This window comes from Columba livia, chromosome 6 (genome assembly GCF_036013475.1).
Source record: "Columba livia isolate bColLiv1 breed racing homer chromosome 6, bColLiv1.pat.W.v2, whole genome shotgun sequence".
Taxonomy (NCBI): Eukaryota; Metazoa; Chordata; class Aves; order Columbiformes; family Columbidae; genus Columba; species Columba livia.
Window position 1 is genome coordinate 17,055,715 of NC_088607.1, and position 24,568 is coordinate 17,080,282.

The 24,568-nt window shown below is 37.5% G+C and overlaps 1 protein-coding gene and 1 long non-coding RNA gene across 21 annotated transcripts in view; one reads left to right on the forward strand and one right to left on the reverse strand.

Moving 5' to 3' along the window:
- The first annotated feature begins 226 nt into the window (after positions 1 to 226).
- LOC135579828 (uncharacterized) lies at positions 227 to 23,262 on the forward strand. The gene is made up of 3 exons (XR_010473627.1): positions 227 to 1,377; positions 3,515 to 3,687; positions 23,137 to 23,262. It is a non-coding gene; the product is annotated as an uncharacterized LOC135579828 (long non-coding RNA).
- The window catches only part of CPEB3 (cytoplasmic polyadenylation element binding protein 3), a 138,191-nt gene continuing 128,067 nt past the window's right edge, over positions 14,445 to 24,568 (reverse strand). For all 20 annotated transcript variants that reach the window (XM_065068367.1, XM_065068363.1, XM_065068365.1 and 17 more), the window contains 2 exons: positions 23,172 to 23,353; positions 14,445 to 20,206 (listed from right to left, as the gene is read on the reverse strand). In XM_065068367.1, the coding sequence (XP_064924439.1) occupies positions 19,979 to 20,206; positions 23,172 to 23,353 (410 nt within the window). In that variant the 3' untranslated portion in view covers positions 14,445 to 19,978. The remainder of the gene's footprint in view (positions 20,207 to 23,171; positions 23,354 to 24,568) is intronic.

Here is a 24,568-nt window from a genome sequence, read left to right on the forward strand (position 1 = left end):
GCGCTGCAGGGGGTTTTCGGGGTTTTTTGCAGCCCTGCAAGTAAAAGGGTAGTACTTGGTCCAAGGAGCTGGTATGTGTGCCGCTGAAGTGTTCATAGAGCAGCAAAATCACTATCTTCATCTGCCTTTTGTTTGTTTCTTGACAAGTGAGGATCAACCTGATTTGGGGCTGAGTTGCATATTTATATATTCAGGGTCTCTAGGGGCAAGGAGATGTCTCACTGTTTTCTTAGTCTGCTGCTGAGCTGCCATGTAATAAGACTTGCATCTGTGGCAGAGATGTATTCAAGGCACTAAATTATTTCTGCAATTATTAGATGCCTTTATCAGCTTTGGTTAGGCATTTAATCAGCCACAAAAGCTGTTTATTGCCTCATAAACTCCTCTGCAGCGAACATCCATTAATTAATCCCTGAAAATTACAAAGGGTGATGAGGTAACCTGTTTCTCACACCAGCCTTAATTGGGTGGCCTAGGAGAGTTTGTTGCTGTTTTCCCTTTGATTTTGTGTTTAGACAGTTGTCAGCTGGCCCAGTCAGAGAGCTTGTTAGGACAGGTAGGAGGAATTTAGCAGCATGGCACAGGTAACAAATACCAGCCAAATCACTGAGCTGTGAGAATTACTCACAGCTGAGAAACTTGGGAGGTGAGTTGAAGTTAAACCCAAATTTAACTCGCATTAGAATTGGAAGGACAATTTGAACAGCATGTGGCTTTAGAACTAAATGATGTTACAGAGTCATTAAAAGATTGGAGACAGCTGCTAATTAGGACTGTTTGAAGCTGAGGACACAGTGACAAAAGCCGATCTTCTCTTGCATACTGAAATGTTTCAAATGTATACTTGCTTCATATATCATGACTTTTTGTATATCAGCACTTATAGAAATTCAAAGCAGCTGAAAAGCATCGAGATCCATCTTTGACTAGAACAACTCAATACCTTAGAAATCCCCTGGAATATGTTTTATAGTATGGATGCAAGGTTTTTTACGGCATGAGTGCAAAGTTTTGCTGTTTCCACACATACCCCAATCCATACTTCCACCAGAATCAGATGTTAGTTGTAAACTACAGTGGTTCACAAAATAATAAAAATATTAAGTGTCATGTTTTCAAACTTTTATCTGGCCATAAGAGGGCTGAAATTATAGCTGGAAATTCAAAGACCTTGTGTACACTTGTTGATTCCAGCTGAGAGCTTTACTGGGGAGGGAAGGGGAGCAAGAAACATTCCCCTAAATATTTGGGAGTTGGCAGTGCTGAGTCCTACCTCATTGCTTCTCATGGATGACTGCTAAAAATTACTGTGGAATTGCCAGTGCCTGCGGGGAAACGTGATATGAAGAAAGAAGATATTTTCATATATTTGTCCAGGTTAGTTACTGAGTTGCTAAAAGATGTTGGGATCATGTAATCAGTGAATTCTCTGCAGACCTACAGCAAATGTTTCATGAACTGGGAATTATATTTTAAGAAGCACCTAGTGATGGAAGGTGTAGAGTTTGTAGTTGAGGTAGTATAAATCTGACAGAGCACATGAAGTACAGGGAGGAAGGTTGCTCCAAAATTTGTTGCAACAAGTTTCCCCCTCAGCATTTAAATTTTCAAAAGCAAATTCTGAAACAAACAAACAAACTCTTGTGTTTGAGAAATGGTAAAAGAGGAAAAGTGGAAAAAAATGTTGCTTCCTATGTCTCCTATGGTTTTCTGGTTTTCTTCAGCACTTGAAGAAAAAAACAAAACAAACAAAAAAAACCCAGCCTTGACCTTGCTCTAATGTTAGCTCACAGCTGCTAGGGAATTTATATTTCCAGTGGCAGGGGTTAATCACGGTGAGATTAAAGAGCAGTTCCACTTTGGTGACTCTTTCTATGTGTTAGTAGGTGGTATCATAATCAGGACTCAAATTATAAGAGATTATGTTTTCAGAGATGTATTGAAAACTCTAACCCAGTAATTATGTTTTCCAAAGTAGTCCAGTTGTGCTGCTTTACTCCTGGAGACATTCTGAATTACTGAAATGTGTTCTTGCCACCTGAATTTCTGAAACATAAGTAGGGAAAACAAAATGAAGTAGGTGGATCCTGTTAAAATAGAACTCTGGAAGGTAGAAAATCTAAGACTTTATGTTTCAGGAGGAAGTGCAATGAGCCAATCTGGTTTTATGCAGTGATAGATGGTACAATTGTCAGCTTTTTGCTTCAGGGGAGAATGAAGGGTACAGCAATCCAAGGCTTGGGAAAAGCAGGTCTCTACAGTGCGTACTGCAAGAGTTCAGTTAGCTAGTTTGCTCCCAGGAACAAAAGCAGTTTTACACATTCCGTGATGCAGTTAACACCTTGGTATACGTAGTCCACAGCTCGTTAAAATGGAAAGAACAATAGTAAAAAGCTTAACAGTGGGACTATGAGGAGTTCATTGGGAGTTAAAATGGGTAAGCAAGTTACTCAGCTCTAATTCAGGATACAGCTAGACAAAGTGTGGTAGTGAGAACAGATAGTCGGGAACAATGGCCTTCACCACTCACAAGCCTGTATCTTGGCCTTTGACTGGGGGTGAGCACAAAGGTCCAAACCTGTAAGCTAACTTCAGCTACAAAATGCTGGCAGAGATCTCTCATTATGCAAACTTTGGTGTTTCTGAGCATCTAACTTCTGCTTTCTCATATGCCTATAATTTTTCCTTTCTGAGCAGTTTGGTATTTTTGTCTCACCTAAACCAAAGCTGGATTCAGAAATAAGCACTTCTCTTCCGGGGCATGAATACCTGATAACAACTTCCGTACTTTTCTTTTAGAGCACAGATGGAGCATTAGGGGGAAATGGAAATGCCAGTCCTTCTATTTTTCTTTTTACTGACTAGAGTGCTTGTTCTGCAATGTTAGTGCAACCCACGAGGCTCTGAGCATGTCTGTGTGGAACTCCTTTCTAACCTGAAACTGCCACAATGCAAAACTAATCAAAGTTGCATAAGGAGCAGGGAGTGTGATGGTATGTAAGGCTGCTCTCTGTAGTCTGGTGTATTATATGCTTCTCTGTGGGAGAGACTATAGTTGTGTCTCTGCATCATGGACTGTTCAGTTTATGCATGTTAAGCAATACTTCCTTTGGCTAAAATGCAAAAAAAAGTCCTGGTAATGTAGCTGCTACTTACCTACAGTTCTTAAAAAATATTCTCTTGACTGTCTAGTGGATATAGAAACAAAACAAACAGAAGGGGATTTGTTTCCCCAAAATTACATCACTCAAATTTCTATTAAGCTTCTTTTCAGTGTAAATTAAGAATATCCCTGTTGCTTCAAAAAGATGACAGCATCCTGCCCACTGGGCCAGAGAAATTATAACACACTCTTACAGTGATTTGGCCTGCAGTGAGGAGATCAGCCTTGTTAGCTCTTCTTCTAAGAATAAAGCCAAACAAAAAGGTTAATGCAGAGGTCAGAGGTGCATCCTTCAGAATTTAATTCATCAAATGCGCTAATAAGAACACTTTGTTATCATTTTTTAAATAGACTGGTCGGATCAGAACAACTTGAAGAATAGAAACAATCCAGCAGTGACCTCACCATATCGACCTTAGAACTTGTCAAGATAAAGAGAAGCTGAGAGCTATTTGAACAGTCTTCTGCATCGCTGAACTCGGCCTCATCCCACCACAAAGTCTTTTATGAGAAGGAAGCTGAAGGTAATGTCTCTTTGTGAGGATCACCAGTAGCAGGGATTGTCTCCTACAGCTCTAGCAACAGTGCAGTGCAAGAGGCAGACAAAGGTTATACTATTACTCATGCTTTATTTGGTACAAACAATACATTTTAATCTACCTACCAGAAATCAAGCCAGATTGAGTCATAACTGTTGTGAGCTTGGATGCCTGAATTGTTCCTAATGTCTGAGTGAACCTTCCTGCTTTTGACAATCTGATTTGCAATCCAAAGGAGTTTGTGGTGTTAAGTACACTGAATAGATTTTGACTAATTCAGTCTCAGTTGAAAATAAGTGTGTATGTAATGGGATATTTCTGAGAAGAAGCCTCTTGTATTGTGCTTATCTGAGTACAAGGCTTGTTTGAATGGTGCTGTGGGCTTTATTGGACATCCTAGCTATGTCTTTGAAGAACTGACCTCATAAAATCTCGTGCTGAGGGTACGGAGCCGGTTAAATGTTAAACAAGCACCACCCCCTCTGCCTAACCCAGTCCCTCCAAACAGGGATCAGACTTTCAACATTGGTTCTTTACACAGTGGGAAAGAACCAGCAATTAAAGCTTCTTAGGTCCTTGTAGTTGTCAAGTGTAAAAATTAATAGGCACCAATAAATGTTTTCTACAGTGATGAGTTTTTTTCTTTCATAAAAAGGGCTGGGCTTATTGATAATGGTTACACAAGTGAGACTTGCACATTCCTGACTTGCTGCATGATCTCAGACAAGTCACTTAGTTTTGGTCCTCCTGTTCTTTTTATGTGCTCTGTTTGTTTTGCCTACTTAGACTGAAAGCACTTCAGGACAGAATCTATCTCTGTGCTTTATGTAATGTCAGGCCCAACAAAGCTCTGTTTTACTTTTGAGCCCTTTAGACACTGCTGGAACATAAATACTTTCAAAGAGAATTAGCAACATGGGCTTTGAATGAGAAGTCATAGCCTGGCCTGAGAAGGCAGGATTCTTGTAGTCCTTCCCCCTCTGCTGATTAATATTGTCTTTGAAACAGGAGACTGGGAATTATTGTGAACATTATAAATGTTCAGAATACTTGCACAGTTCTGGCAGACTGAAGGATGTGGGCTGAGTAGTTGGTTTCAGGGCACAGTGAGAGGGGCAAATTAAGTTAAGAGATGAATGGTCTGACTGCGTGTTATAATTTCTTCCTCTCCAGAAGTTCCTGTCATCTCAGTTCTTCCGGTTGATCTTTTTTTTGTTTTTTTAAACGTTGACTTTTTTGTAGAGTCAAATTACATTCTGTGGTAACTAGATGAAGATCTGAGATGAATGGAACTCTGGCAGAGACATAGGGCTAAGTATCCTGGGAGTGGAAACCTCTTAACCGTGATCAGCAGCAGAAAACATAGCAAGTGAACATGCACTGATTTAAATCAGTCCTGATCTCATGAGCGTGGAAAATAAGTGCAGTCAGAAATTCCTTCTCACTGATTTGGTGCCAGGCTGTGATGAGAGGCACCTGCAAAGATAATCCACTGTTGAAATTACTCTGGCCTTTAATTTCTTTGTTTTAAAAGCTAAAGGAAGTTCCACTAAGATGGTTTTAGTTAACACAGTGACTGATCTAGTAGTAGAAGGGCACATTTAAGTATAGGTAGAGTATATACAGTTTGCTTCACCTCACTTCTGGTGTAAAAGGAGCTTTTAATTATTCCACAAATGCAACATGAAAGTTGTGGTGTGTGTGTTTTCACTCAGAAGACTTGTGGCTGCTGAAATGTCCTCTGTAATCAGCGAAAATATTTCTATCATGAGAGTGGCCCAGGTTTAGATAGTTTGTTGGTATCATCATGGTGGACTGTTCTAATTCGCCTTCTAGTTCAATAACATGCATTTATAGTAATTGTAATTATTTAAGAAATAGTACTAGGTCATTAGAGCTCAAGGCAGGCCCGTTGTTCACTTGCCTGCAGCATATATAGGTGGAGGCAATATCTCATAGATCCAGCAAATTAGGTGCATCTGTATGGGCTGTGAGATAGTTGGAGAATCCCGAACCTGCACAGTGTCAAGGGCAGTTAGACGCTTTCATACTTGGCAATGCAACTTCACTAGCTAACAGCAAGTGGTGTAGACAGCAGCATAGCTGAGATCTTGCCCTTCTTTAACATGTGGGAATGTCACATGGAATTCATACCTATGAATATGTCAGTATAACTGAAACTCTTCTGACAAATTGTGACAAGAAGTGGATGGTGGACCTGCCAGCATAAAATGTGTGAAATGTAAATGTACAACAGAGTCTATAAGAGCACTTGCTCCTTGGATTTTGGTACTGTTCAGGCAGGTACTACATACTAACCTATTCTGCTTTGCCAGGATAGGTAATTCTGGGTCTGTGCAGAAGCAGCTTTAGTCAAGTCTAGTCAGCCAGAGAGTTCAGACAGCTTCAAGGTTATGCAGCAGCTGAGTAGGAGTTTTCAGGAACAGCTTTGGACATTAATTTTTAATTACATCCTTTTTATTTTTTCAATTTGGCCCTACAGTGAAATATGATTAAGGTTTTCCACACCAAGAATTTCACCTTCAAAGGCATTTGCAGCTGTGACCTCTGACACTCTCTCTATGTTTCACTTATTTCTTCTCTACTGACAGAAGGAGGAATTCATGTTCACTGTTCATAAATAGGATTGTGCTAGAGAACATCCTGACTCTATGTGCAGTCTCACTGCCTGCAGTCTGTCTGTTTGATCTGACAACCCTGAATTTTCACCTACTCGCCTGATTTGAAAAGGGGCAGATATTAGATTTTTCTCTGAAATGAACTTGATTTAACAGCTCTCTTTTCTAAGGGCCACAGATGGAAATGAAAGGTAATTCCCTGTGCCATGTGCTCTGCCCTGAATTATGTGGCAGACATGCTAAGTGATGCATATGATATTCTTAGAAACTATTTCGGTGGGATGTCACTACAGCAGCCAGGAGCAAATGCAGATGAAAGGCTCAACAGATAACAAACCAGAGGAATCCCCTTCAGTCTGAGGTTTGTGTCCTCACTCAGGAGTGAGATTTGGAATATGCTTGTCCTGGGTGTCATCAGAGTGTGTTTTGAAAGCACGGATACAGCTGTCCAGAGAATCTGAAAGGATTGCTGGCCAGCTCCTTTTTTCTTTTTTATAGGTTACATCTGTCTTTGATGTGCTGCAAATACACCTATACGATCTATATCCAGATCAACAAACGTATAGTTTAATGTTTAGCACTAAGTCCTTCATAACCTTTCAATCAAGGGCTTCAGTTGTGTATTAATCGTACAGGTTTTTGTGCAGGTTCAAGAGCAGAAACAGCAGTATGAACTGGGGTAGGGAATATTTTGGCTCAGCATGTCAGATATAGCCATTGGACACAGTTTGGCAATTACTTCAGTGTATATGTAATTTTAGGCACATAAGCAATTCTAGTCAGTTTGGCTTACGTTTAAGTGAATTGCTGAATGGGGAATTTCTGGCTCTTATAGCTGGTCAGATCTTGGCTCCCAGGAGTCTTCCTCCAAACTTAACAGCATTTCTGCTCTACTCTCTTGTAGTAGAGAAGTGGTAGCCTGCTTTGCCCTGTCAGCAGAGACAGCAAATCTGCTTTAGCTACCATCATTTATGCATTGGACAGATGACTTAGTGGGAATAAACACCCTATGGTTAGCTTGGAGAGGCTAAACAATGTAATCATAGAATCATCCCCATTTGGGTCGGAAAAGACCTTGGAGATCATCTAGTTCCAACCCCCCTGCCATGGGCGGGGATACCTTCCACTAGACCAGGTTGCTCAAAGCCCTATCCAACCTGTCCTTGAACGCTACCAGGGATGGGGCATCCACAGCTTCTCTAGGCAACCTGTTTCAGTGCCTCACTACCCTCACAGTGAAGAATTCCTTCCTTATATCTAACCTAAATATACCCTGTTTCAGCTTAAAGTCATTGCCCCTTGTCATATCACTATGTGCCCTTGTAAAAAGTTCCCCTCCAGGTGTTTTGTAGGCCTCCCTTCGGTACTGTTGAAGCTGATATTCATTAGCTAGGTTTCATGAAAGTACAACCTAGCTAATTGCCAGAATCTTACACAAGCTTTTATAAAGTTGGGCACTTATTCCACAAAATTCAGAAGTTTACAGAATCTAAATACGGCAGTACAGAATAGGAACCAAGAGACATGTTAGAATTTGAATTGCTTTTGCACTGAGATTGTGAAAGAAATGTGTGAGCTCCTTTGAACTAGTTGAACTAGAACATGAAGCTACATTAGCTCCATCCTATACGAGATAAATATTGTTTGGGACTGTAAAGCTGCTTAACTCTTTAGGGAGAGGAGGGACTGTTTGGGACATTTGTAGGTAAGGGAAATGTATTTAAATCTGTGATGCTATTCCTTGTCCTGATTTTTTTTTTTTAAATGGCTCCTTCACTTTACTGCACCCTAACCCAAATGAATGAGAGACTTTCCCCACTCTCCCCTCTACATCCTAGCTGCTGTTCACGTTTTCAGCTCTTCTTCCAGGCAGTGGGAAAAGCCACGAATAGCTGGGGAGTGCTGTCAGCTGTATCTAGTGTCTTCTCTGTCAGGAAATCCACAGCTGTTCCCAGGTGCAGCCCGAATATCTCCAAGCAAAGCAGCAAGAGGTGAGGTGCAGCTTCTGTAGCACAAATAGGAGCACATAGCTCTGTGGAGTGCGTCAGACAGCACGGCCTGTTATGGCTCTCTGCTTTCCTCAGCTGTGCAGTCTAGCAGTTAAGACTTCTCTTCATACTTAAGAGCGAGGATGGGGTGGGGCATGGGGGTCCTAGAGCATGACTGTGACTCTACTCATGGGGAGTGGTGGAACTCACAGGTGATAAAAGTCACCTTCTGATGCCTCAGAAGGGATATCATGTTCTTCAGATCCATACAGAAGCAGCGTCTTCACTGGTTGCCTTGTCCTACTGCCAGGATGAGGCTATTACAAGTAAATGGCTTGGTAATAGGAGTTGTAGAAGTGCCCCAGGAGTCCAAGCAGGTGGTACAGCTGGTGATGACAGGCTGAGTCTGTGGGAAACAATGTGTGTGCTGGAGATAGCCAGGGAGAACTCATTTTATCAGGAGCTGGGCAGACTCACAGTCACACGGACCTGGCTCAGCTGTACAGCCTGAGCTTTAGGACGCTGAGAGGACAAAGTTTTCCAAACTTGCATGTTGTAGCTGAGTGACTCTGCGGCCCAGTGACTGCCTTTCCTGGGGTTAGTGGTTTGTTCTTACAGTCCTGTTTCTGCAAGGATCACAGAACAGAGGACCAGCTTCCCCCCCCGCTCCAAATTTCTAATCTGACAGAGTATTTGGAATTGGCTCAGGAATTGGGCAAAGATTTAGTTTGAGTCTTTTGATATGTCTAGCTAATGCTGTTTCTGTTACATCCCACTTTCAGAGCGTGATTTCAGAGTGTTCTCTGATAGAAAGGCACTGCTACTTGCTGACTCTGCATTAGCTCCTGCAGCATTTAGTATGCAGCTTAATTTCTCTGCGAAAAGAGCTGACACAACCAGTCGCCATGAACTCTTCACACTTGACAGAAACATAGGTGAAGAGTGAAAAATCCGTGAAAATTAGGAAATTTGGATCAGAAGCAGGCAGGCTTAGGCCGAACTGTTCGGCTCAGAGGCAATACTGTAGTTTATAATTTACAAATTAATTACTAGAGACCATAATTTGTGCAAGTGAAGGCAGTTTCCAGAGCAGAAAAGCTGCTATAAATGTAGTTCTAAATTGTACGCAAATTGGGTTAGGAAAGCATGAGTTTGGATAGTATTTAAAAGAGCAAAAGGAGAATCTCATATAGTGTTCTATTTCTGTTGTCATTCCTCAATAGAAAGGCCATTATCCATCACCCATCTAGCCTCATATGCCATTCAGAAACAAGAAATCGAGAACAAGACAGAAATGATGTTCCTTAAAATCCTTTTCTGAACAGAAATTGTTGTCCTACTTTACAGCAGAGGCAGGCATCTTCAGTTCAGGGTTGCGGTTGCTCTGTCAAAGGACATACTGAAATATGTTTTCTATGAACAGCCCTTTTTTATGTCTCAAATTTGGTGTCAACGAAAGGCTAAACTGCAAGAGAGATTAATCCTCCCCACATTTTGCCACTTTTCCTCTTACTTTGTACACCTGCTGTACACTCTCTACACTGTACAATGGAGCCCAGGCTCATAAGATAGGTGTGAATTTAAGATAGATTTTTCAATATATTTTGCATGAATAGTCTGACAAATGCAGAGATTACACATATCTTAGCATTTGTTTTCCTTTTTCTTTGTCTTGTACTACATCTAGCCTCACTGAGGATTAGCTATCAACAGCCATTACACAGTAGTGAGTTAGATACAAGAGTTACTGTGTTATATAATGGTGTAAAGATTTGCAGACTCAGTCATATCTCCTCATGACTAGATTGGTAGTTTTTTTTCTTTTTGTCTTCTGGCTATATAGTCTATATTAAACTTTTTTTCAGGGCAGTGATTGAAGTAGTGTAACTGAAGAATTTTAGCAGTGAAATTTCTTGGTGCCTCAGGGATTTTTCCAGAACAAAGCATTACCAGATTGCTGGCTGATCATTAGGAAAATGTGTCCCAGAGTCACAACTGTGGACTTATATTTTGTTTTAATCAGCAAGAGAGACTGCTATGGTTTGTCATACTTATATCGTGTGGGCTGTGGGAGTAGTGCTTTCATTACATGGCCATAAAGTAACAGTAATGCTCTGCCTGTAAACTCCCTTGACAGAAAAGTGCTAGAACATTCTAGCTCTGGATTTGGTTTTTTTGTCCTTTTAGGGTTGTGTGTCTGTGGTTTGCATTATCACTTGTTTCACATTTTAGGTTGCAGGTTCTTAAGCACTTTGAGGCTTTACTGTCATTTTCCTGTGTGGCAGGGCTTTTGTTCGGTGTTTGTTGGAGTATATTATTTCTGCTGTTGTCAAGCATCAATATTTACCATCTTTGAATGGAACAACATAATCACCTTATGTAAACATTTCAGCAGATAAACAAATCTCAGCTAAGAGGAGGAAAAAAGGGTCAAGGTCACAAAGCCAGATCCTCAAAGTTATATAGGTGGTGTGAATTTGAGCATCAGTGTGTCTAGTTGTCTGGTTTGTGGTGGCTAGAGCATAATCCATGTCCTTGGGTTAGGCACCTGTACAGTAAATGTGGTGTGGAGATACCTGAGGTGCTTTAACATTTGCTAATTTAGTTGCTTTTGAGGGTGGATTAACACAAAAAGAATTTCATGATCATGACAGTCGAGTTAGCTTGTGTTTTGCTGCCTACAGCTGGAGGAAGGCTTTTGCTTTCTGTTGTTCCACTTTATATAAAACAAGTCAAGACTCTTTGGGCTAAGAGGGTGAGAGCAAAGGAATGACTTACTAATTGAAAGGCTTGGACACCCACTTGGGAGGAGCTCTTGGTTTCTGCTGTTTCTGAGTTTATGTTATAATGAGTATCAAATACTCTTACTTATCTCTGCCAGAGAAATTTTTCTAGAAAAATTTTTCTAGATAAAGTTTTGCTAGAAATTTTTCTAGATAAAACGTTAATTTTTCTAGATAAAATGTTAATTAAAATGGACTTCTTAACCTTTCCCCATTTCTGCTCACTTCACCTTACTTCACCTCACATTTGCTAGTGTGCACTTGCAGGTCATTAGATGCAATTAAGTTCATCAGTGGGTAGAAAGCAATGATTAGGCATTTCCTAAGCTAGAACATGTTTAGATAAGACTGTAACATAAGAAAGTAACCGGAGTAACATTAATGTTTTGTGTGAAGCTGGAACTCATGAGAGCTGGGTGAAAGTTCAAACACTTTCTGGTGAAGTGGTACCCCACTGAAGTCTGTAAGTCAGAATTGTGTCTTTGAATTAGTGGGAACAATATTCTGTCCCTTTTATGCATCTTTTGGCCTTTGATATTGCTTACCATTTTGATTAGCAAGTGATTTCAAATCAACGTGTTCAGCATAAAATGAGTGTTATATGGAGGTGACATGTTGTTTGAGTGTTGTCTAAAGGTATTTACATCTTGTAACATAGGTAGCAAGTTCTTAAGGCGAGTGGAATGCTTTTGTTTGTGTTCATTCATGTTTGATATTTTCCTTTTGTCATTGCAAGCAGCAGATGAAGGGATGCAAGTGTACATGTTCAAGAGTAAAACTGTCCCTTTCTGAGTTGTGACGAAGTATGTGTCTCAAAATATTCAATGTAGTTGCTACAACAATGAGCAAAAAAGTTTAGGCCTTGCTCCGTAGTGTAAGAAATTTGGAAAAAGAAATAAAAACCAAACCCAAACCAAAAACCTCTACTGCATAGAGAAGGAGAACTACACTTTTCTTCTTCTTTATGTGACACTTCTGATAAATATGTTTGCAAGTGCTTTCTGTGTTTAGGCTTGCAGGTTAAAAAAAATACAGGAAACTACTGTGAGAATCTACGTAGATCTTGGGTACTGAACAATCTAGAAGTATTAAGACTCAAGCAGTTTTAATCTTCCTGTTCACAAAAACATAGGCCCAAGCAATGCTAGGCAACAGCTCAGAGGAGATTTTAGGAAGTTAGCAACTAAATGTCACTCAGGCACCTAAAAGTAGCAAATGGATAACTAGTTTTAATAATTTAGCCCCCAAGTGCCTACCATGCTAGTCAAGAAATGGCTGGCGTGGCCACACTGGGAAGCAGCATGAGTTCTGTCCTACCTATTGCCAAGGGCCTGCATGTGACTTTATACTTGCTGGTATTTTATTTCTCCTTGCAAAACAGGAAAAGGGGGAGATTTCTGGACTTCTATCATGTTTCCATCTTAAATTGCTCTAGGTACAGTTTGTCATCCCAAGATAAACCTTGCATACCTTTGCTTGCCACTGGGGAGAGATAATGCATTTGAACAGGCATAGTTTGTGTGTGCAGCTGGTGTATGCAAATTTGCCCTGTGGTATAAGGGTTTTGCAAGTAGCTAGTAACATTTTTATGATAACAGGTTAAGTACTTTGCTTGTTTTAAAAGCCATTCTCTGGTTGATCCCTAAGAGAGAGAATGGAACAATTCTCACCTTGCGCTCCTGCTGTTTAGCTTTTGCTGAGGAGGATTATGGCTTGTAAGAGCTAAGCTTTGGCTTTTCTGCAGGTCTGTGTGAGGGGTGACATGTTGCTTTGGTGCCTTGAGTACAAAAATATTTAGTTTAGAAGTGTGCCTAAATAGGTTTAATATACAAGCTTCAATAGTCATAGAGGTAGGTAGTTCAGTTTAAGCCTAGCAAAAATAATGCATACAAGCCAAAAGCAAAAGAGGCCATGCAGCCTTTTGTACTTAAGGGTATTGGTTGAAATTAAATTAATGCAATGGCTGAGTTAAATGCTGCTATCGGCTCAAGAAGGAAAATTGTCAGTATCAGTACCTTACAAGTGGCATGGCTTACTTTAACAGCAATGGAAGGATTGGGGATTAGAAGATCCAGAGTGGCTACTCTCCTTTCCATAATTGTTCTTTGTAATAGAGGACAGGGGTAAATCCAGATTGACTTTGTCCAGATGGACTCAGAACATTGTGCGGACAGAAGCTACAACAAGCAGTTTAACACTCACTAATTGGAAGGTGTTTGTAAGAACTCCCTCCTCAAATTTAACTCTGAAGTTACCAGAAGCCTACAAATTCTCATAAATGTATTTACTACTAGAATTCCTATTGCAGATGGCTGTCTAGTAAATCCGCTTCTGGAAGAACAGTCAGTAGACCATTCTCCTGAGAGTTCTGGTTATTCACTATCAGTGAAGTCCACGCCTGAGCGTCCTGTTTATTTTCTGGCATCCAACCTTTCTTCTTTCATGCATATGAGCTATTGCACATGGTAATGTTAGGATAAAATAGCATAACACAAGCCACTGGTCTCTGCACATTAAAGGAGCATGCACAATACTTAGTCAGCACACATAATCTCATCAGCATGTAATTTCTAGTGTAATCATAGGCAGTTCCTGTTTAAGTAGAACACATACATTGAAGTCAGCCACTAATTTCTAGTGCTGATAGTTCCAGCAGGGTTGTTGAGCTGCATTTAGGTAGACATCAAAAGAAAGCAGTGATATAGAACATGTACTATTCTTGTGGTCTTCACTTGCCCTGACGTAGCAGAATTCACATTTATTCAAGGAAGTATTCTAAGAGTTCCAAACAGCTATATTGCTGAGCTTTAATTGCCCCCTATTCTTAAAATAGAAACCATTAAAAAATAGTGGTGTTGTGCTTTTTTCTTTTACAACTGATGAGCCTAATCTTTAGCCTGCAGCCATTGTGAAACTGCTAATTAAAAAGTGCAATGTAAGTAAGCCAACAATTTTTGTCAAATTCAGAGAAAATAATTTAACAGTTCCTTTTTTTAAGGCACTCAATACTGCATTTGGGAGGGAAAACCACATTGTCAGGAATATTTACATAGTATAAATTTTTTATTTACTTTTGGCTTGGCATAATAAATGCCCTATCAAGGGTGGCTTTTCCATTTTAGAGACAAAACATAAGTGGACCGTAAACTTACATTATAAAATTACTAGAAAACATAGGCTTTGTGCATGTGAGTATGTTGTGTATTTGCTTAACTTTATCTAGTGTAAATGGTTTTCCAATACAAGATCTGGGGTTTCTTTTAGGTAGTTCACAATCCCATAATTCATATCCCAGGATTTCCTTAGCATGTGCAAAGGATGACAAGTATCAGTACTTCATACAACTATATTTAATAAGTTATTACAGAAAAAAATAAAGTCCAAACTACAAAGTTTAAGCAGTTGTAAGCAATAGCAGCATTGAGCTCCATGTTTAGTCACAGTACTGCAGTTCCATACAAGCATTAGTCCAAGCCAAAAAGGAAGAAGCCTTGTTAGAATTACTAGCAAAAACAATCTAAGAGAACATGTAATAAAAGATACAGTACATATAAAATTAGTTGAAAAACAAGTACAGAGATCTTAGCTGTGAATGCTCTAAAAGTTATGTCCATTATTTTGACAGTAAAATTACAAATACCTAATACTTTATACCCCAACAGAACTGCATCCAGGGAAAAAAAGAAAAAAAAAAGAAAAAAGACCCCAAATTATCTCTTATTAGCACCCTGGTTTTCTTCTTACTGCTAAACTTTTTCTGATGTAAATTTGAGTGTGTCAGAATTATGTGATCAATGTGATTTCTGACCAGCTACCCATTTGGGGTATAGAGTAGTCACTAACATGAATATAAAATACTCTGTGGTATGAGAGAACACTATAGCAGTAGAGATTAGGAAGTTTGTCTGGTTAAAAAAAAAAAAAAAAAGAAAAAAAAAAAAGAAAAAGGGTTTAGCTGACATTGTACAAACCAGCATAAAAACAACTACATATAAGCCAGATTAAACAAAAGAGACATTTCTACAAATCTGTGACTAATCTTTCACTCATACCTTGCAAGTAGAGATGTCACAATACTGAAATATTAACATGGGAGCTTTTCCCAATTAAGCGGCTTTTTTTTATTATTTTTTATTTTTTTTTTTTTACTACTCTAACAGATAGTGAAATTAGCAAAGTTATTTGCTAACTGCATATTTGCAATACAATTTGTTTTAGCCCATGCCTTGCTAGCAGGCTATAAAATACAAGCATGTAGGCAGAAATATAAGCATAAACTTTGTACCACTTAGCAGGAATTTTTTCATTCCTTCTTCATTCCTTAATCACCTTTGTTTGCAATTTGCATACATTCCAACCAGTAGTACCTAATTTGAGTCTAAATTTTACTTCACTATTTGATCTAGTCTATACATTACTTACAGAACTGAACACACAGAGGACACACAATAGACCAACTCTGGACATATCTTTCCACAAGTTACAGATGAGCCACTCTAACACTCTAGCATAAGTTAGTCTACGAGGTCATCAGTAACTCATTGAAGTAATTCTTTTGTCTAGAGAAAGTCATTGTATGCCCTGTTTACGCATCACCAGTTTTAGTCTGGATTGTTTTAGGTGCCAGAACAGAGAGTCACTGGCTTCAGGAAGGGGTTTCTTCTGGCTGCACAGGGAAACAAGGGTGATGTAAATGGAGGTGAAGCAAAAGGTGTTTTGATACTGGCACTTGGTATTGCCAGTACAAAAGAAAAAAAGGACACAGACACAAGAGAGGCTGAGAAGAACAGAGAAAGACAAAGAAGCTGAACAGATGTTCAGACGTGGTGGCAATGTAAGTGCATTGCTACTGGGGAATGGACATACATTATTCTGCATTAGCTAGGCAGCTACCAACACTGTGTGGTAACTTCATTAGAAAATGATGTGGGTACCTACAGTCTGTTCCATGCTGCCACATCAACATATGCAGGAAGTAAGTTGTGCAGGAAAGGGTCAATTTAATAAATAACACAGTGGCAAAATACAATGCAGAATATATATTTTAGGAGGTTCAATCTAAGACTATTGAAAAGCAAGTTTTTCAAGTTCATGACGACAAAAGTAATGGAGCGTTATGCTGAATGGGCAGGGTCAAAAACCCATTGTTTCAATAGATTTAGTTCATTATAACAGCAATAGTATTTCATCAGCACTGGTGGTGTATAAATCTAGACAGCGAACTGGTACTGTGACATCCCTATTATCTCCCTAAATCATTTTGATAAAGGAAAAGGCTTTTCAAAGTATCACATTTTTTTCTGCTTCATTCTGTCATTTTATTGCCCAATTCTTTGTTACAGTTTTCCAATCACTTTACATAACCAACCATTTTCATCATTGCCACACTATTGTAAACCACATCAGCAAGTTAATACATAAAGCTTTGCATTTCAAAAAACTAGACACTTTAGTAACAATATTACAAAGATTTTAGCTTCAAAAATAACTGAAAATGAAAAAAATAAACTTTTAAAGAATTAGCATCATAAAATTAATTTATTCCAAGTAAAAATACAAAATAATATTAATGACATTGACCAGATATGAAAGTCTCTCCCAGAAACAACTATATTAATGGTTGAGAAAGCACTCCTTAAAGAAAATACGAAATAAAAATGAAAAATATGTAAATATGTTTAATTTTTTTCTTAGCAAAAAATCTTTCTAAAAATAACAATGAAAATTTGTCTCAGTACAAAGGCTACATTACTATTGAAAAAATACCAGCATGAAGAAAAGGTACATATTTGACAGTAGAAAAATGATTTTAGTGAATCACAATGTCTAAAGTCTGCAATGAAAATAAATCTGCAATAAAGATTTATGCCTTTTTTCTTTTCATTTTTCTTTTTTTTTTTTATACAAACAGTACAAACAGTATTGCACATAACAACAAATAGTCGAGGTTAGGTTAGCCTTCAAAAAAATCGACTAGTTCAAGTCTCACATCAGAAAAGGCCACAATAGGACCTGTTGTACCCAGGGGCTTCTTAGTCAAGTTGCAGTTCAGAACTCCATATTTTAAAAAATAACGTGTTTTGAAGGACTCTCTTTTAATATAACATATTAACAACTCAGGGGCACATTCATTTACAAAACAAAAGGGAGCATGTCATAATTTAATAAACTAAAAAAGTTCTCTTTAAAAAAATACAAACAGAAGAACTCACAATTCTGGTCAGTCGTGCATAATCACACTTGATTATAAATATACAAATTAAGGGAAAATATTTTTTCACCTTCTATTCACAACTTTCAGCACCAAATGGATGTTGTGTTTACACCTGTTCTTGATGATGATTTTGCTTTAGATTTAATCAAACGTTATGCTATATTGTACGTTTTCCTGCTTCTCTCTCTCTCTTTCTCTCTGGGGGGTATTTGTCTACATGAAAGAGGGGTAGTTCTTCAAAAAGGTTTACTTCTTTCACATAATTAGGTAGATTTCTGTAGGTTAGCTATGATCTTTAATATTACAGTTATAAAGCTCTAACTTCTTCATTTTCAAAAAAACTCAAATAAGCATGAAAAAAATAAAGTTACCCATCTGTTAAATCATTTTTCTTGCAGAATTAAATTAATATATATTTTTCTGAATAAACTTACTTAGAAAATATCATTTTCTTTCCTATATTTCAAAATTGAGGTATTGCAAAAGATCATGTCAGTCAGAAAGCATGCCTTTTTCTTTAAAAAAAATCATCAGCCGACTGTTGAAAACTGTCTAGATACAAAAAGTAGTGCATAACAAAATGTCTTGTACAGATGAAAAAAACCAAAACAAACAAACAAAATAATCAAAAAACAGAAAAGACACCTGGGCTGCAAAAAGCAATATCACAAAATGCCCAGAGGTAACTTCAAAAAGGGTAATTATAATAAGCATTTTAAACCAGTAAAAAACTATTTTTTCTTTTTCTTTTTTCTTTTTTTTTTTTTCTCCAAAAACAGAAAAAAAAATCCTTTCAAAGCCAATACTTGCAACTAAACACTGGGAAAAACATTTTACTAAATTAGACACAAACAAGGACGTTACAACAAACAAAACCCAGAACACTTCAATCTACTATGCGGTGTCACATCCAGTCAGATTGTCCCCAGAACTACAAGAACAAAGGAGGAAAAAGAAAAAAAATAGTGTACACATTCTCACAATCATTAGTATACCAAGTGTGTTTATATTTATATGCTATCTGCAGCCCCATAGTTCATGCTAAAAAAATGTCCACTGTGTTAGCAGGTCTTAATCATATTCAAGCTTCACAGGATACATCCAGGGATTAGAGAGATAACACCACATCCACAGAGCAGACATCTCATGTTACTTTTATATGCAGACATTTCTTTAGCACCACTTTTTTCCTAACTTTCTTAAATGTGCCTAGTTTATTAGTTTGACAGACTATCTATTCGGTAGTGTATGTACGCTAACATGAGCTCTTTGGTTTTCTGGACAAGGTCTGCAGCTATGTAAAAGATGCAAGCATTAGGAGAGAGATTGTAACTAAGAGCTCATTTCTGTTTATGTACCTGTTACTAACTGTCAAAAAATGTGTTAATGTTGGATACAGAGGCTTTAACAGTTAAGTTTGATCACAGTACTAGACATAATCACTTTACTATATAAAATAAATTGCACGATATATAACAGAGCACCGCAAAGTACTTCATCTACCATCCACAAATTTGTTTTAAGAATATCCTACAGCTAGTTTTTATATCTGTGGTAATATAGGTCATTCTGTAATGGGCTGATCCTAATTTCAGAAGCATTACATTTATTGAGGCATGCCTTCCTCCAGTCAGTAATCCTTTTTTTTTTTTGTTACTGAGTATTTTGTAGCCTACGTAGATTCATAATTTGTGCATTGTGGGCAGGTTTTATATTAGACATATATAAAATTTATTGCATGCAGCAACCTGATTAAGTAAACATGCAGTCAAAAAATATTGACCTTCCTTGGAAGCTTTTCTGTATGCTATACTGATCTCCTTTCAGCAGCCATCACTATTTTAATCACATATTCATTTTTAAACTGATACACTAGCCTGAATAGAGTATTATGGTATTAGTAATACCATTTTAATAGCAGCAAAAGCTATTGCAGCATACATTTACATAACACTAAAAGACCTAACAAAAAAAAAAAAAAAAGAAAAAAGAAAAACCCACAACTAAACAAAACAAACAAAAACCCTCAGCAAAACAAAAGAAAAAAGTCTGATCCAGCTTATGAGGTATCATCCTTACAAGTCAAAATGGAGAGCAACTAAAGGCTTATTTTCTTTAAGGGTTATTACTATTCTAAATGACCCAAACTAACAATTGCTGAATATCTGTTTAAGTTTTTGCTACATCTGCCACCTACTTGTGAATATTACCTTTGGTAAGTCATCTGCTAGGGGCAAGTCTAAATTTCTGAAAATAAGTGCATGCTCCAGTTTATAAACAAAAATAATTATAACTATAATAAAAAAATCTTCATCACATACACATCAACCCAGTAAAGGCTGATGAGAATGGCAGTCTACGTAATGTCACTAGTGACAAGTCTTGTGTAGGAAATTAAGGTACCAAGCAGATGTTTGTGTGAATCAAAGTGCAAAATCAGTACAGTTACACTCTGCCGGTTTGTATTATACTGGACACTGAGTTCAGTAATGTGACTGTAAATAATAATAATAATAGTAATAAAAAGACCCATATCTTCATTAAAGTCGAGGACGAATGCACAGATTTCCAGAACACTAAGCCCTGAGGCAGCGCTCTCTTTTCACTCGATTTTATCTACTCCAGTACTTGTTGCTGGGTGAGGCCTGGCGTTCAGCTCCAGCGGAACGGGACGTGGCGGGGCCGGTCACCTCCCTCCTTTACCAGTGGTTTGTGGAACTCTCGCCCAGCACGAGAGTGTATGCTTGCCCAGCAGTATTCACAGTAATACTGCAAACAGGTAACATTGGCACAAAAGAATGGAGCAAATTTTCCACCACAGCGAGTGCCCTGGCATTCATCACACATCTGATCATCCAGCACGTATGGCTTCACTTCCACCTGCACCAGGAAGAAGAAAAATAACTGTAAGAGGATTACATAGTTTTGCTAAGTATGAACAGAGGAAATAATTTTAATTCTTTTGAGTCTGTTGAAGGTTTTCAGCTGATGCTGGATTAAAACAAAGAGGTTGGTAGTTAAATTTTCATATCAGTCACTTGTCAGAAAAATCTCAAGAAAGAAGGGTGTGCTTTGCTAAGTATTCAACATTTCTTGGAAAAGTTAGGTATGTGTAAGTATTAAGATGGAAGTACAGTAAAAATAGCCTCTCCAAGGATTTTGCTGTTGTCTAAGAAACCTTCAGGAATGTGAATACAGTTGTTATGGGGGCAGGGTGCAAGAGAGCACCATTTAGGAAGAAAAATTATAAAGAACAAACATATTTCTAAGCTTCAGAGGTCTGGTGAGCTTCAGAGTTGTGTTGTTTTGTTCTTTTGGTGGTGGTTGGTTTGTGGTTGTTTTTTTCCAGAGAGCTGTTTGTGGTAGGTTCTTGGTTGTTTCGTTTGGTTGGTTTTTCGTTTGTTGTTGTTGTTGTTGTTTTTTTCTAATGGGGGGTGGGGGAAGGAGCAAAATGCCGGACCAGACTAATACATGAAGAGAAAATTCAAATTAAACAAGATAAAACGCATTTGTATTAAATATGTTGCCTTATGCTGGCAAAAATCACTATCTAAAGATTTTCAGCTCTAGAAATGTAGCAAGATTTCATATTGTTCCAACTGTGGCCTTGCCATCAATTACAAATAGGCTGGAGAGCTGCTGACTTTTGTCCTACACTCAGTTGTAGACATCTTAGGACTGGAATTCTTTTTGTTTCTAAAGCACTTGTGCCAAATACAGCAGTATTTTGATATCTCACTGGGCACTTACAACAATACTATTACAGAAGCTGACAACATGCGAGTTTTCTCCTGTGTGTCTGTTCCTAAGAATCAAACCTACACATTTCAATTTGAGTGCTTATTCATGCTGGGGAATTCATTATCTTATGCATGTGTAATTCTTATGGCTCTATGATGCTATTCATAAAGTCGATTAAGTACAGTCAACTACATTGAAAGAGATTAAAAAAATTGAGAGACTCATACTTTATAATAAATGATTTTTGCTGTAACTGCACAGGTGCTAGTCTGGCAAAATTTGTATAGTGCAAGGAAAATTTCATTCTGGTAACTATGCTTAAACGCATACAGTATTAAACACGGAAGGAGATAGTAAGTTGAAAAACAAGAAACCTATTATACAAAAAAGCTTTATGCTGAATTTTACTTCAGTTTATCCTGATGACATTTCAACAAATATCATTCATATGAAGTAAAGCTTATATAGTGAATTATATTTCTTGCCTTTTTTTTTTTTTACACTGTACTATTAGTATTGTAAGTGCCAAGTCTGAATAACTGCCGTTCTGCATATCAGATGCCCTACCAGTAAAATTAAAAGCATTGTGTAAAATAAAACAGCACTGTTCCAAATGACACTGGAAGGAAGCAGGTCCAATGTCCAGCACATCTCTAGGTCCCCACTCGCATTTCTAAAGCATTAATTGTGAGGGTCTGAAATAGATTCTCTCTCACGCTTTTTTTCTTGTGTTGGTTACTAGTAAAATAATTTCAAGAATGTGTGCTGTACCATTCAGGGATTTCAATCTATTAGATTTAAGAACTAGTATTTAAGGATGGATTAAGAGACTTAATACTTCTTCAGACTCACAGATAAACTTATTTTAAAAACAACTAAAAGATAATTAAGTAAACCTAAATTATCAGTCAACAAACTGGGAAAAGTACGGATCATTGGAAAAAACTACCAGCTAGCATCATTTCTGGCTCTATCCTAAAGCTTAGAAAAAATGTCAAGTTTTTAAGCATGGTAGATATATAAATCTCAAAGAGTTCACCACTGTGATTAAGGCTCCAAAATTAAACTTCTTAGTCTCTGTAAAATTTTTCAGAATTCAATGGACCAGAAATATTTAGGAACAGCTTTGTCTTAGTTAAAATCATGAGGTATAGTAGCACCATAGAAAAATAGTTTGAAGATTTATAAGTCCATTACCTCACCTAATCTGACAAAAAGTTCAGTTCTGATTTTATATATATATATATTTTTCTTCTTTAATGTATACTGCACATCAGAGACACACCCTATACCTGTAAAGCTGACTGCTTAAGAAACAATTTATATCAGATTAAGTAGCAAATACGCCATCCCAATTGTAAAAATACATAGCAGCAGTACATTTTGTATGTTCTTTTGAGTAAGTCTAAAAGTCCTCAAAAACATAGGTGGTATTTGTACATGTAATAAAGAAATGAAGACTGAAGGTCTAAAAAAAATAAATCTCAGAAATTAAGTAATGTTTTCTTTTAACATCTTAGTAAATACCTTAACTATACTGTATACTTGAAAAACCCTTTAGAAACCAGGATTTCATTTAGACTCAACAAAACCATCTCATTTTCTCCCCTTTTGCCTATCATGCATCTGTTGGTGTTTGGTTTTAGTTAAATAATTCTCAAGATTTTTGAGGTCAGCATTACCTATTACACTTACGATAAACCTATTTAAGAACCTTAAGCCTTACTTAGAGAAAATGTTGCCGAAGAATAGCAGAAATGTCAGAAGCTATAGAGGTAGCCACTAACTAAAAGCTGTTGATGCAGAATGAGCGAACATCTAAAAGAGAAGAAGGAAGCTGGGAAGTTGTAGTGCTTGATCTTCAGAATTCAAAACAAAGCCAAGAACAAATGAGCTTATGACGATTCTCTGGTTTTAGTGCTAAACAGTTATTTAAGATCCTTTTTTTTCACTCTACTTTAGCTGTTCAAATAGGCATATAAATAATTAACAAATGTCTCCTGAAGAACAGGGGTTACAGTTTTCTCCAGCACAGTATTAATATAAGGATGTTTTTCATTTCTGTACAGTTGTTGGAATAAATGTTCCATGCGATTTTACTTACCCGTTTATCAATGTCATTATGTTGGAGCTGGACAAATCGAGCACTGATAGCAGCAATATAGCTCTGCTGATTGGAGAAAGCCACTCTGCCAGCACCTTTTGGATACTTCAGCTCTGGGTCTGTATCAATGCCAGCATAGCAGACACCTCCATATAAACGGTCCATAATCATTGCCAATTCAACTGCAAGAAGTCAATTGTTAAATATTATAGATTTAACATAAATAATAGTGTTGCATTTGGTTTGTTGCATTCAAAAAAGTGCTGCTTGCCTTAGCATATTTGTCTTCCAAAGTCTAAACCAGCAAACCCAAAAGTTAGTTTTAGCAGATTGAATCAACTCTACATAAATTATAGTAAAATAGAAAGGCAAAAACTAGGCTCTATAAAAAGAAACTTGGTGTGACTGAAGTGTGAAAAAAATTTAGAACTACATTGTTAAAGTAGGTACCAGGTCAACTGTTTTAGAATTTATCATATTGTAAATTAAAACTGTGGTATCTGGGATTAGGTATTCAGGATTTCCTTCTGCTCCAGCCAGGCTTGTTCATGCTACTTTACATGTAAGATCATTAAAGATATTCCTGTTATTTAGAATCTGATATTTTGCCCTAAGTACTAAGGTTGAAAAGACATTAAGGAAGTGTTTTACATTTGAAACAAAATTTTGTGAAACATCAGAAGTTATTACACTTAAAGTAAGCCTACATTTTGAGTGCAACTTAGTATTTTTGTAGAATGTTAACTTGATTGTGGATCTTCTAAAATGGTTTGTTGCTTTTTCTGACATTAAGAATAACTCTGAAGAAGTTATAAGTAGTATTCATAAAATAAGACAGGCTGAGCACCTGGTTGGGAAACATACAGGAGGAAAGTTAAGGGAAGAAAATGAAGGAAGTGGAAAAGAGGCTGAAGGAAGTGCAGAAGCAGCATGTACGCTGTGCAGATATGTATGGCCACTGAGCCAAGTTCTCTATAACAAATATATGCTAAGTACTTACATGCAAAATTCTCGCTATTTAGTTACATATAGAGACAATTTTTAAACTGAGTATACATGTTTCTGTATAGATGTTTGTGTCACATTAAGGGAAGACCATACGCTAATTTGTCCACTTGCAACGAGCAAGCAAATGTCTGACTCATTCTATCAAACCAGATAATAGTCTTGCTCCAAAAAGTAAGCATAATGTCAGCATAATGTCGTGACTAGTAGATTCTTCTGCTTATTAATCATTTGGAATCGTCATTTAGTTAATGATCTCAGAAAGTGACACTACAGAATAAACATCAGGAACACTTAAAAACGTTTACAATAGGAGTTCTAGTAAGTTACTCTTGCCAATAGACAATATATAAGATTCCTGGGCAAGGAAACCTTACAGTGTTCAGACATCT